General features: G+C 44.9%; 1 protein-coding gene across 1 annotated transcript; it reads right to left on the reverse strand.

The window, feature by feature from the left end:
* Positions 1-922: 922 nt before the first annotated feature.
* LOC133440643 (uncharacterized) lies at positions 923-8,364 on the reverse strand. Its single transcript, XM_061717965.1, has 7 exons — positions 8,213-8,364; positions 7,015-7,068; positions 6,882-6,933; positions 6,780-6,822; positions 6,669-6,701; positions 6,489-6,515; positions 923-1,322 (listed from the first exon to the last, which is right to left on the reverse strand). The coding sequence occupies exons 1-7, from the start codon at positions 8,362-8,364 to the stop codon at positions 982-984; spliced, it is 702 nt and encodes a 233-aa protein (XP_061573949.1). The 3' UTR covers positions 923-981.
* Between the last annotated feature and the right edge of the window lie 5,972 nt (positions 8,365-14,336).

A 14,336-nucleotide genomic window follows, 5' to 3' on the forward strand; every position in this document is an offset into this window, starting at 1 on the left:
ATCCATACTCATTCTGGAGAAATGTATTAGTATGGATTGATGCAGTGCGTCTGAAATGCCATACTAAAAAGTATATACTAAAAAGTATACATAAGTTCGGCACACTTTTGAGTAAATATCAGTAGTGCGCATTAATTCGGACGTACTATTAAGAGTGCACACGTCACTTCCTGCCGTTGGGAGGAAGTGATGTGTCACAGCAGCAGTAGCAGCGCTCCGCTCTTTCCCGTTTATTCTAGCCGAAACAAGATGACATTATATAATATTATTATATACGAATATTATAATATTAATATTATATAATAATATTATTACACTTATGACATATACATATCACTTAGCAACCAAACGCCGCTGCATTGAATTGTGGGAAGTTTCTGCTTAGCTAGTGTCCATCAATCCACACTAATAAATTTATCCGGAATGAGTATGGATAGCGCATACTATTGAGTACGTTCTAATGTTTCGGACGCACTAAAAAAACTTTCATACTCATTTTGCATACTCATTAAGGTGGATGTATGCAATTTCGGACGCAGCTATGGACACTAGCTAAGCAGAAACTTCCCACAATGCAATGCAGCGGTGTTTGGTTGCTAAGTGCTGCGCAGATATGTATATATCATAAGTATAATATTAAGTATAATAATTTTATTATATAATATTAATATTATAATATTCGTATATAATAATATTATATAATGTCATCTTGTTTCGGCCAGGATGAACGGGAAATAGCAGAGCGGTGCTGCTACCGCTGCTGTGACAGGAGTTGTTACCATGGTAACAACTACCCCTCCCAATGGCAGGAAGTGTTGTGTGGCTCTGAGTAGTGTTCGAATTAATGCATACTACTGATATTTACTCAAAACTGTGCTGAACTGAAGTATACTTTTTGAGTATATACTGTTTAGTATGGCATTTCGGACGCAGCCCAAGACTCGGTTTGGAACGCAGACCGGGTCCAGCCGGACCACGGCGCTAGTGCAGTTGGAAGGCTCCCCAGTAGGTGTCATCCCGCTGGAATTCTCCGGCGATGTTCAGGCTGACGCTGTCTCCCTTGGCCAGCCGGACCATCTTGCCCAGCCACACCGAGCCCCCCGCCACGGTCGGCACCTTCACCAGCGTCTTGGCCTTCTTATAGGGCGTGGCGTCCCTGACCAGGGCCACGGATTTGGCCTGGTGTTGTTTCCTGACGCTGACGCTGACCTGGGCGTAGACGAAGTAGACGCTGCGCGCCGTGCTGTGGATGGAGTTGTTGAGCAGCAGGAGGGAGCAGCGCTCGCATCGGAGTGGCGGGTCCCAGGAGCCGCCGTCCAGAGCTGCAGGAGTAGCACAGTTCAGAGAGAGCAAAAACACACGGCCCCTTCGCCGTCTCCATGACAACCCGCCCCGGCCGAGGAATTTACAACAACGATAAGTGATAAATGATAATAATGTGGGCAATACTAAGCACCCCTTTCTGCTCCCGTAGGATTGGTGTTAGGTAGGGTTCGAGCTGCTCGGTTCCCTGGATGATTGATGCACAAGTGCGAGGTAACCCAACGTTACTCCACGATGTTCATGCACATCGATCCGGGCAGACGTTTGATTTCCAGACAGTTCGGAGTTTGAGGTTCGACAGCGAGAAAGATTAAAGGAAGAAGACGTTGGAGAGAGGTGGATGCCCTGCCTAAACTGTGCTAAACATCTCAGAGCCAATCAAAGCATTTCAGCAGGAATAGCTCATATCCACTGCTAGCACGGTGGTGGAAGTGTGATGATGTGGGCGTGGCTTTGTGCACATCGACTCTGAGCTCGTCTATCTTCCAGAGACAGATCAGATCGACCGTGAAGAATGGACCAAAACCTGGCAGCCGGATAAACCTGACCTCCTCCCGTCGCTCCTCCCAGATCGGGTCTACAGGTTCTTGAAGCTCGGGGGGAATTAGCGTCGCCCACATTGCTTTTTCTTTACTTTTCTTTAATCTGCACTTTTAATCTCAGTGGAGGTTGTATTTGGCTGATACGGACACCAAGGTTGATGTTTCTGCAGGTACAACAGGGGGTGCACTAACTTTGGGACATGACTGTGTAATACAGATCAAATCAATTGGTGCTTTACCACTAGTACCTACTCAGCCCGACTCGACTCGCCTTGCCCTTGTTTATTTTCAATACCCAGATGAGAAGTAGCAGGATTGGAGCGAAGCTTCTGTGATGTATTTGATTGTGTAATCTAAACGAAGAAGACAACAACACTAAAGATGTAGAACCTGGAGGAGATGATATATGTGCTGTTGGGTCTGTGGCTTGTGTTCGATATCAAGTTAAAAAAGGAGAGTGAGAGAAGCTTCAAGCGGCAACGCTTTTTTTTTGTTTGTTTGTCTCTGCGCTGCTGAAAAGTCCGCTGGAGCCGCGAGCAGCTATGAAGTGACAGAGCTCCTGGTAGATCTGGTCGTTCCTTATCGCCCGTCTAGATCCCTTTTTAATTCTCTCCTCAGCCACCAGGTTTATGAACATCTGCACCTCAGAGTTGGATCACCAAACAGACTTCTGCTGCCGTTGCTGGTCGAATAAAATTAACAAGTAGCCGCAAGTCGCTCTTTCGCTGATGTCATATCCTGACTCAGACGTCTTACTCCCAACCCCCCGAACAATCGGTGGCGTGTAGTGTGATGACATCACAGCTAGACTCAGCCGCTTAGAACCTCGGCAGAGTAGTTACAGAAAAGCAACTACTTGGCCCGTTAGACCCCTAGTGGGAAAGAACCAAACCGAGGCGAGTCGGGCTGAGTAGGTACTAGTGGAAAAGCGCCATAAATACATCAGAGAGGAAAACTGGTGATTAAGGTGGATAAAGATACAAACAACTGGGCTCGGTGGCGCAGTGGGTTAAGCAGCGGGCCATATACTGAGGCTACAGTCCTCCTGCAGCGGTCGCGGGTTCAAATCCAGCCCGTGCACCTTTGCTGCATGTCTTCCCCGTTCTCTCTGTCTACCCCTTTCCAGTCTGCATCTCCAATAAAGGGCCACTAGAGCCCAAAAAAAAAAAAAAAGATATCAAACAACACTGCCAATGCAGAATAATCAGAGGTTTGTTCAAACAAACATCCATCTTTTAAAGTTAAGCGATGATTTTGATGTGGGCTCCTCGTAAGCGGCGCCAATGCCCCCCCCCAACGAGCTGATCCTAATGTAGCTTCCGGGTGGCAGTCTGAACGTCCTCCCGTCAAACTGAGATCTACCACCGTGGGTGGTAGTCGGGCTCTGAGCCCCGCTCCCACATGAGGCTCCGCTCGAGGTCTGCTGTGGTTTCGGAAACCCACTTCGCCACAGGAAACGCGCCTGGAGGCACGACGAAGCGGGACCATTCACAAGGACAGAAAGACTCAAAAAACGTTTTCTTTTTGTTGGTTTGATTACGTTCTACGCTCCACCAAAGGTTCAATCAGACGTGGTTCCGCCTCAGAAGGTGGTCAGAGGTCACGGCCAAGTCGTGACTGCGGCGCTGCCTCGTTCTCTAAAATTCACTCTTTTGATGGAGTTTTTTTTAATGTCACTGTGACCTGCAGGTTTATAACGTTCCCAGTACCACAGTTGTGTTTTTTAGTTCCTGTTTTATTTTTTAAACCCGTGTCTTTGTGTTTCAGGCCACGTTTACACATAGCCGGGTATTTATAAAAACAGATATTTCCCCCTCTACGTTTTGAAAAATACCATCATTTACACAAACCGGCATACATCCGCTGTTAAGGTGCTATGAGCCAAACCTACAGGGGGCAGTGTAACGAGAAGCATAAAGTCATGCTAGCCAATCGGAATCCTGGAAAAAAACATCAACAAATGACACGTGTAACTTCCAGTTACTTCCAGGATGGCACGAGTCTTTCGTTTTGGAGTGACAGAGAAGTGGAGTTACTTTTAAGTGTGACTTTAGAATATAAAACGGGTAAAATACAAGAAAATATTGATGGTGGCCAAACAAACACAGGTCGCACACATGACGCTGGTGGCGTTTCTGTCGCATAATGTGACGTTTTGAAGCCCAAATGGTTGTTTTTCTCTGTTTACAAGCAAACGGGAAGACAGAGCTTTTGCAAATCTCCACCTTGGCTGGAGTTTTCAGAAATTATCGTTTTTGGTGACTTTGAGCTTAATTTTCGTGTAAACTAACGGCCAAAACGCATGAAAACACCACCATTTTTGCTACGCGTAACGGGGTCTCAGTTCTGGTCCTTGGTTCCCATCTGCCCTGATCATCTGCAGGTGTGTCTCTTCAACCCTTCCTGTATATCTTGTCTTCCCTTTGCTCCCTGCTGGTCCGTACTGTTTCCTTCCTCCACTTGTCACGTCAGGTTTCCTTTGGATTTTTGTCATTTTCATGTTCTGGTTTCTGAATCCTTCTCAGCAGTGCTTTTGGTTTTTATTTAAATTAAATAATTAGCTGTTTTTTGAATTCTTCCCTCCTGGTCTCCTGCATCTGGGTCCTATTCACCACATTCCTGATAGCCGGCTCGTCTGCGGAGGCCGTGATGCCGCACGGTGGCTGAGCGGCCGCTGAGCTTTTACAGGCTGCACACAGGGTTGCCGGTTCGATTTTAAGGGTCAAAACCAGGAAAAAACAAAAATGTACCTTCACGACTGAGAATATAATATAATATAATAATAATAATAATAATATAATGATGATGATGATGATGATGATGATAAAATGCCCTCCTGCCTACAACTGCAGTTAACTCCTAGCCCCAGCTGTCAATCAAGAGGCCACACCCCTAATTAGCATGCACGGTTGCTTTTAGACGATTTTACTAGATATACAGTCGTCATGGAGACAAAACAGTTTTTTTTTTCTAGGCTGCAAATATGTTTATTTCTGCTGCATCAAGACACCGTCTTTATTTTTGCCATTATTACTTTTATCACGTCAAACAAGCAGTTGAATCAAATCGGTTTGGACTTATTTGAGAGGTAATTATTATATTTTCTCTCAGAGTTTTTTGTTGTTTACTTGTTTGTGTTGTCACTTCCCCTGAAAGCAGCAGCGTCCTCGTCCGCCTCCCTTACAAACATCCTACGTCTCTCAGAATGACTCCTTCGGGGACTGAACCCGCTGCACCAGATCTGTGGGCGTCGCCGCGGTTTAAGAAGAAGAAGAAGCGAGAACGTCTGAGCAGTTAAAGACAAGAAAAGCTTCTTTGATGCTCTTAGAATAAAACTTAGTATTGCCCACATGTTGTTTTCCTGGTTTGTCAATTGAATTTATTAATATTTTTAAAGTCGTATGATGGTGTTCAATTTCCCAGCTTGGGATAAATAAAGTATATCTATCTATCTATCTATCTATCTATCTATCTATCTATCTATCTATCTATCTATCTATCTATCTATCTATCTATCTATCTATCTATCTATCTATCTATCTATCTATCTATCTATCTATCTATCTATCTATCTATCTATCTATCTATCTATCTATCTATCTATCTATCTATCTATCTATCTATCTATCTATCTATCATCTCAGATGATTTTTGTTTTTTAAACACTTAAAGGGGACCTATTATGGCATCTAATACCTATTTTAAACAGGCCTTGAATGTCCTAAAAACAAGATTCTGATAAATTAGAAATTCAGCCTCTGAGCCATGACTTTATCATCCCATTCTCTAACCTCATTATCTATGCAGGATTCTGAGTGGGCGGGGCTATGATAATGAGGCACTGTGCTGATTGGCTGCCTGACTGACGTGATACACCGCTACGAAAAAATGGCGGAAGCTCCGGCCGGCGGAGTTACACCGTGTCCTAACTGCATGCGATGCGAGCGAGCGTCAGCGACAAAATCAATTCCATCCATCCATTTGCTTTATTTTCTATTGGAATGTCCTAACTGGCCGCGAGCTGGCGCTGTAGCGCTGCGCGCCGTTTTGAGCTGAACATTTGTCGGACGCCCTGCTTCTATTTTCTTCCTTTCGCTCGCGTTGAAAGCCGGTTGAAAGCGCTGTAGGAAACAGTCATGGATGAGGAACGGCTGATCCAGTTAGTTGAAATGAGAAGTTATCTCTATGATTCCTCCTCATTTCACTACAAAAACCTCAATAAAGTGGCATCTGGTTGGAGGGAGATGGACAGAGAGCATCCGATGTCACGCAGTGCGACGCGATAGTCGGACGCTTGCATGCAGTTAGGACACAATGTATAGTTGTGGGCGTGGTTTGCATTTTGGTTACGTAACGAAAATCAGCAGAATCTGAACGGCTCGTAGAAGTCACATCACACTGGACGGCTCATCCGGGCGGCTGTACAGAAACTGCAGAATTTGGTTGCTTTCCTCCTTCCCTGAGTTGGCAGGCTGAGGGGAGACCACTTTATATATGTTAAAGCAAGAGAAAACATGTTTTTCATAATAGGTCCACTTTAAGATTAAAAGGTCTGGAGGGGAAAACCGACTTTTGCGCCGTACTGAACTGGTAATGATGAAGAAGTGAAAGCATGAAACTCACATTTGACCAGCTCGATGTAGGAGGTTCCTGAAAAGCAACAGAGTTCACACTTTTATCCGCTGATGCAGCCACAGTGAAAATATTCCAGCACACTTGAATGGTTCACTTCCTCTTTCAGTTTGAGAGGATTCTCTACAAGTGTGTGATTTAAAAAAACAAACAAACAAAAGGGAAACGTACCATCGGACTTCAGAAAGTGCTTCTGGGAGGCGGCTGAAAGAGAAATGTCAGTTTCAGCTGCTGCAGGTCAGACTCATCAACGTGTTTGGTGCCAGGTGTGACGTGGTCTACCTGTCTGGTTGCCGCCGTCCAGCTTCAGCGCCGAGACGCCGTTCTGGACAGGGAGGAAAGAAACAGATGTGAATATAAAAGGTTCTGACATGTTAGAGCCACCTTGTCCTCGTCCCCAGCTCCCACCGACGTTGTCACGTCCGTCCAGTCCAACCTGGAGGGGACGACCGCCTGAGCGACGGTGATGATGCAACTGACCCCAGAGCTGACCTCTGACCCCTTCTGTCAAACTGACAATCGGATGTTTGATCCCACTAACAGATCCAGGTAGTTGGGGTGATGCTGCCACCTAGAGGCCAAAGTGAAGACTGAATAATATCTTTAATGTGCTTTGTGTTTTGTCAGTTTCATGTTATGATTTAAGGGCTTCCATTTTATTGTTTATTGCTTCAGGATCGATTTTAAGGTGCTTTTATTAGTTTTCAGGTGTTTTATTGGTCTTGGGCCTTCTTATTTGTCTGCACTACTTTTACCCTATCGACCCTCGCGGACCCTGAGGTCCTCCGGTGCCTTTTAACCATACCAAAAGTTAGAACCAGGACACACGGGGAGGCGGCATTCAGTTATTATGGCATTAATACGTTTTATGTTTGTATTTGTTTTATGTAAAGCACTTTGTGCTGCATTCTATGCATGAAAGGTGCTTTATAAATAAAGTTTGATTTGATTTGATTTGATTTGATTTGATTGGATGGATCCCCATTAGCTGCCGCCTTGGTGGCCACTAATCTTCCAGGGGTCCATAAAGTACATAAAATATTACATAAATGATAACATCTAAGACATAAATACATACAGTCTAGCGTAACTACACTTATAATAAAAACAACAATAAAAACAACAATAATACACAATAGCACTAATAATACGATACTTTGGTAATATATTTTCAGGAACTGCTATCATTATAATATTTCTACTAATTTCAATATCAATAATAAATTCCCAGTCATATGGTCTGCAGCATGAGGTGAGCCTTAAGCCGTTTTTTAAAAGTTAATTTGCTTTGAGAGTGAGATATGTGAGGATGTAAAGAGTTCCAGGACATTATTGAACGATAGATAACTGAGTGTTTGAGTAGATTGGTTCTCGGAGTTGGAGGTATCAGGTATCCAGAGCTGCATTTCTGGTGTAATGGTTATGTCTGTCTCTAGTATTTAGTAATTGGTTGAAGAAATATTCAGGTGTCTGATTGAATATGATGTCTCTAAAAAACATCAAAATGTTGTAGATTAGTTTATCTTCAACTGTGAACCAGAAAAGTAGGAAGTGCATATCAGCTATATTTGTACGTGTTGAACAGTGAAGTGCATTGATTGATTAAAACCCTGTGTTGTCGTCTTCTGCACGGAATCATTACAAAAACTGTATTTTGTTTACAGATGGAGATGAAACTGTTTCCTCTGAAAACTCTGATCAGCACAGAATCATACGGTTTGCGTGACACCGCCGTGATGCTGACCTCCTCCGACTCCGGCCTGAGTGACGCCAGGAAAGCTGCCATGATCACCATGGAAACGGTGAGGAGACCACACCACATCTGGAGCAGCGTGTGCTTGTGGCACGACCTCGGCTGACACTCCATCCTGTTGAACGGACACAGACACAGGGATTAGCTCTGTTTATTTACTGTTTAGTTATGATACATGTCATCAAAAACTACATTAATTTATATTTGAGCATTAAAACTTGTGATATTTAGTATCATCATCAGTCAGTGTTCCCCCAGATAAGGATGGGAATTGATAAGATTTTTAAGATTCCAATTCCATTTTCGATTCTGCTTAACAATTCGGTTCTTTATCAATCCCCTTATCAATTCTCATTTGGAGAAAAAAAAGAACAATCAAGCAAATGGCGCTAATATGATAGGCAGTGTTCTATAGTTATAATTAGTTAACTGCAGTATTATTAGCCAAGGACATGTTAACGTTGCTGCTGCTGCTGAGTTGAGAATTACTGACATTGGTCCAGAGCGAATCGAAACCGCAACATTCATTGATTGTTATTGCTGCTGTGTGCACAAATGTTTTTGTATGTTGGTAGTATTTCCTCCCTTTGACGAAATATTCACTTAGCAAGTATTGCAAGTTGCCCTGTTGTCATCTTTTTTACTGAAATGTAACCAGACTTTCGAGCGTTAGTATCTCTTGGGCGCCATGTTTACTATTGACTGCTGGCTGTGATGATGTAATTCGTGCCCACTGGAATTGAGAAGGGAATCGTTTGCAAGTTTGCAAACAATTCCAAGGAATTGAAACACTGACAACCGGTTCTTGGTCAGAACCGGTTCTCGAATCCCATCCATATCCCCAGATTACTGAGAATGTTCGACTCACATTTGGCTGCTTAGGATCAGCCGTGTATCCGCCGGACCTGGCCCAGTTCTTCGGTCTCTTTGGGCATCAGGGCCACATCAGGGCCACATCAGGGCCACATCAGGGCCAAATCTGGGCCGTGTCTGGGCCTCACCTATGCTAAACTCCATTTTAAAACTAGTTTAAGAGAATCGGGCCACATCTGGGCCTCACAACACACGCCGAAACCCCCCAATGTGGTCCAAAAATACTAAAATATTGTCTGAGATGCCTTTGAGACGTTAGCGTGCAACAATGTTTGCAGCCCTGAATCGGTGCTCCGTTACAGGTGTTTCATTAATAGACCTGGGTAGTTTTTACCTGAAACAGACTGTTATAACAGGCATTATTAAGGCTAACATAAAACTTGACACCTTCAGTGTCTCCGCCTACGCTAGTGGCATCTCTGGTCGTAGCCTATGCTAGTTTACAACTATTGTCTTTTGCTACGTTCTATCTTACAACTTCTAGCTTTAGCAAGAGGCTATCTTACATCTAATTTCAATTTACGCTATTTTACAGCATCACTCTTTGTGTACTAGCTTACAACTTTTATCGTTAACTCCATGCTAACTCACGGCCAGCTTTAGCTGAATGCTAATACACGTCTAGTTTAGATGAGTATTAGTTTACACCATCTAGCTTTGCATGCTAGCTTATAATATCCAATTTTAGCTGTAGACTTGCTAACATCCAGTGCTATTCTGCAAATTAAGACTAAAGTTAGAAACTAGAGAATTTCATTCTAATTCTAATTTTAATTTAATTAGCGTTGCCATCAAGCCAACCCATCCAGAAAAAACTGGATTCTCTGAGGTGTATTTTATTTTGAAATGTATTTTGAAGTTGTTGTTTTTTTGCGCATTCCTGCGGTATTGAGATAAAGACCCACTCCAGCCTCAGTGTGACCACCTACACCGGAGAAATCCTCCATGCAGCTTGTAAATAAATCCCCACACGTTACAGGAAGTGTGTCTTTGGAGGGGAAACTGATGAAAAGCTTCGTAGCTGCATCGGTGAGAATCGCTGTGGCGTTGTCACCTCCACGTCTACGTGACTTAAAGGATTATTGGTGAGAGCAACAAACCAACCACGAGCGAGAACACTTGACTTACATGAAATCAGACCACCTGCAGTCATTTACAGGAGAGGAATCTACAGCGAGGCTGATCTGCATGCAATACTTTGTGGGAAACCTCATTACATGGCTGTTTCTGTGGGATTTTACCTTAGTGGGAGGTTTTGTGTCCTGCACAAAGGAAGCTTTCGGTGGTGGTTTAGTTGTTTATTTGTGCGGTCATGGTCAAAAGGTTAGTACTGCTTTTTTAAACCAATGTTTTTGCATATAAAGATGATCAGACTTTAGGGTTTTTTTGTTTCATATCCTATTGTAACCTGAAATGAACCACAGCAGATGATGTCATACCGTAGTGCCTTTACTTATCAAAAAGAAGAAAATCAATACCAAGCCTACTCCGTGACGACAAGATGCCCACTTCCTGTGGCTGCTGAACAACCCCAAACCATCAGCCTTCCACCACCGTGCTTGAAAGCTTGAGCTTCTGCAGATGACATAATGTGCTTGGTTTTCTCCAAACGTGCCGCTGGGCATTAAGGCCAAACGACTTCGGTCTCATCTGTCCAGAGGACATTGTTCCAGAAGTCCTGTACCTGCTTTAAGACTCCTTCCAGGCCGTCACCTCGAGGCTCTGGATCGATCTCCCTGCGTCTCTACGTTCTCTGGACTCCTTCGATGCTTTTAAGAGCAAATTTTAAACCCACCTGTTTCTCCGAGCTTTTAAACATCAGTAGTGAGACGGATGTTTTATGACCATCATAACTTTTATTCTAGGAGTTTTTTAATCTGTACCGTCTTGTTTTTATCGTATTTTTACTTTTATTGTTATTGTTTTATTTTTTGTGAAGCACCTTGTGACATTCCGTTGTCTGTGAAAGATGCTCTAGAACTTACTTACTTACTTACTTCCCACTTCTGGATAATATTTGTCGCTGTACAAAGTAGAACTCTTAATTGTTTGGAAATGGTTTGATAAAACTTTCTGACTATTTTTTCTAACACCACTGCTGATGTCTTTCCCTCTCAGCATTGTGTTAGGGTACACCTGGGGGCCTCCAAATGGGCAAATTGTTCATTAAACAGAGCTCTACACACCTGCTGGTGAGTAACAACGACTGGATTCAATGAACCCTATTAAATCATCTGGAAAGAGTATCGGGGGGGTAGCCTACTTGGTATTTCCCACATTTTTCATTTTGTAAAAACAGTAAAAAACAAATAAATCTGATCTTTGTATTAGGAAACTTCAGCCTCAGATGAACGACAAATCTTTCCCCATGCCATTATTAATTTCCCACCTGTCAACCAAACGAGACTGCCCTCCGGCTACTTGGTGGTTGCATACACTGTTCCCAGAAGAACTGAGCTGGTTCCTGGTGCTCGGCTGTGGAAGGGCCGGTTGTGGGTCACCCACAGACCGGCTCCAGGGAACCACACAGAAGCTGAATGCGGGGTCGTTTTCCAGTGGAAACTCGACCACATCTTCCTTTCTGCTCAAGGTCGCGGTTGAAAGCATCTCTAGTCTAGTCAAAGTCACTTACGTTTTCTCTGCATCTGTAACGACTGAAATGAAACACATACCTGCCGCCGACAGCTCTGTGTTTCCTCACACAGAAGCTTTCAGCAGCAGCAAAACCTCGACCACAGACCACCGGGGGAAAGCAGAGGAGAGCCGAGCGCTCAGAGAAACCAGCGGACGGCTGAACGGCGGCTGAACTCACCCCGTGTGTGCTGTGCTCTCTGTGTCCAGAGTCGTCTGCTGTCGCGTCTGAGGGACATGCCAGGCTCTGTCAGGGTTTTCCCTCTTATACGAGTTGTGCAGTTGAGTCTAGATGGAAGTTGTTTTTTTCTGTTTCTCTGTACAGGGTTGTGGTTAGGCAGATATGAGGAGTGTGGCTGTGGTGTAGGAGGCATCACATATACTATATGAGTCAGATGTTTTACACTAAAACTACTTTAGCAGATTAATGAAAGCAATATTTCTGATTGATAAAGTCGGACCGGGACGGACGGAGGACGGGAGGAACATTGACAGGTCCTGTAATGTTGGGGAGCCTTCAGTGTGGTGACCAGAGCAATATGAGCGTGCAGCCCCCCCCGCCACGAGGCGCTCGCGCTGGTTGAAAGTGGCGTGTGATTTCCCACGCTTATAGGTTACCAAACAAACAAACAGCGGTGGGGACTTTTCCTTCACATGTAGCATTTGATCTTAGTCATGTCTCTTTGGACACACAGTCGCCATCTTCAGAGTTTCTACTGTAAAAACTCACATTCTTGGCTTTTTAAAGCTTTTGTTCACCGTCTTTGAGAGCAGGAGGGATGTGACACGGACTTGAACGCACCCCAAATTTTGGTTTTATGGCGCTTTTCCACTACTCAGCCCGACTCGGCTCCACTCGGTTTGGTGCTTTTCCACTAGGGGTCTAATGTGCCGAGTAGATACTTTTCTGTAACTACTCTGCCGAGGTTCTAAGCAGCTGAGTCTGGGCTGTGATGTCATCACACTACAGGCCACCGATTGGTCGGGGGGCTGGAGTCAGACGTCTGAGTCAGGAGGCGGAAATCAGCGAAAGAGCGACTCTGAGGTGCAGATGTTCATAAACCTGGTGGCTGAGGAGAGAATTAAAAAGGGATCTAGACGGGCGATAAGGAACGACCAGATCCACCAGGAGCTCTGTCACTTCATAGCTGCTCGCTGCTACCAACGGACTTTTCAGCAGCGCCGAGACAAACTAAAAAAAATTAAAAAGCCGCTTGAAGCTTCTCTCACTCTCATTTTTTTATTTGATATCGAACAAAACTGGTTCTCAGCTAGTTCACGAGTTGAACGAGTTGTGAACCAGAACCAGCCCTGGAACCGGTTTGGTGGAAAAGGAGTATGCTGCCCTGGAGCAAGGAGGACATGGAGCATCCATTGTCCAGTCCTCAGCGCCGACTGACATGAGTTCCCCATCCAGGTACCTGCAGTGTGCAACCAGAACTGTCCCCACGAATGCACTTAAAGGAACATTCTTCACCTAAAACAATCCATTGATGTTGATTTCCTTTTTGCTGCAAATGTGCATCATATGCCGCTTTTGCACTGGTACCACCTCAGCTCGGTTCTACCCGGTTTGCGCTTTCGCACTAGGGCTGAGACGTGTAGAGCCGCTCCAAGTCGGTACTTTTTTCTGTAACCATTTCAATGAGGTTCTGAAAGCGGGCTGAGCAGGGACTATTTCTGACGTCACCACCTCCTCGCCACCGATTGGTCGGGGGGCGGGGACGTCACCACCCTCCACGCCTCTGATTGGTCGGGGGGCGGGGCCGTCAGACGTTTGAATCAGGAAGCGGGAGTCAGAGCGAGAGCGACCCGCGGCGATTTTATTATAAAGCGCAAAACGTCTGTTTGGTGATCCAACTCTGAGGTGCAGATGTTCATAAACCTGGTGGCTGTCGAGAAAAAATTAAAAAAGCGATGTAGACGGGCTGTTTTTTTCTCAGCCGCTCCCGGCTCCAGCTGATTTCTGATCAGCGCCGACATGAACAAAGCGGTTGCGCAATCGAGTACGTCACAGCAGCTTCACCACAACCTGCCCACTTCTCCCCTGGCAGTGCGAAAACACACGTGTGGAACCGTGCCGCGCCGCACCGAGCCGAGTCGGGGCAAGTAAGTCCTAGTGCGAAAGTGCCAAGAATAAACAACTAAGGACCTTGAAGCTGCAGTTCCTCTGCTGACCACTGGGGTGTGTCTCCAAAAGTGAGTCTAGCTCCACTGACCCCCAGGTTAGAATGTAAAAACATACATTTTAAAATGGAGCAGCAGAAATGAACGAGCCGATTTCACATCCGTGACAACCGTGAGGCAGCTCAGAGCCCCGGCGGATCATTCCAGGACGCCGGTAGGTTTGTCAGCCGAACCAAACTGGTGTAACGGCGCCAGCAGCGAGCCGAGCGAACGGGGTCCCAGCTACTCGTCCCAGTCTCACCTTGAGATGTGTCCACAGCAGGAAAAGGACACTGGAAATCGTCCAAAGACTTTGTAAGAATCTTGGGGTCATTTCTACGGAAGAGTATTAGGGCCATGCAGGAGAAAAATATTTGAGACAGGAAGACTTTTTTTTATTGTGCACTTTGAGAAAA

This window comes from Cololabis saira, chromosome 3, assembly GCF_033807715.1.
Source record: "Cololabis saira isolate AMF1-May2022 chromosome 3, fColSai1.1, whole genome shotgun sequence".
Lineage (NCBI taxonomy): Eukaryota > Metazoa > Chordata > Actinopteri > Beloniformes > Belonidae > Cololabis > Cololabis saira.

What these genes read in the sequence shown, in the direction of transcription:
- LOC133440643 (XM_061717965.1), bottom strand. Translation starts at nt 8,364, where the DNA reads ATGGAGTGTCAGCCGAGGTCGTGCCACAAGCACACGCTGCTCCAGATG. An exon ending in GTGGGATCAAACATCCGATT is followed by an intron (nt 6,934 to 7,014) that starts GTCAGTTTGACA and finishes CGTCCCCTCCAG; the next exon opens with GTTGGACTGGACGGACGTGA. An exon ending in GAGCTGGGGACGAGGACAAG is followed by an intron (nt 6,823 to 6,881) that starts GTGGCTCTAACA and finishes CTCCCTGTCCAG; the next exon opens with AACGGCGTCTCGGCGCTGAA.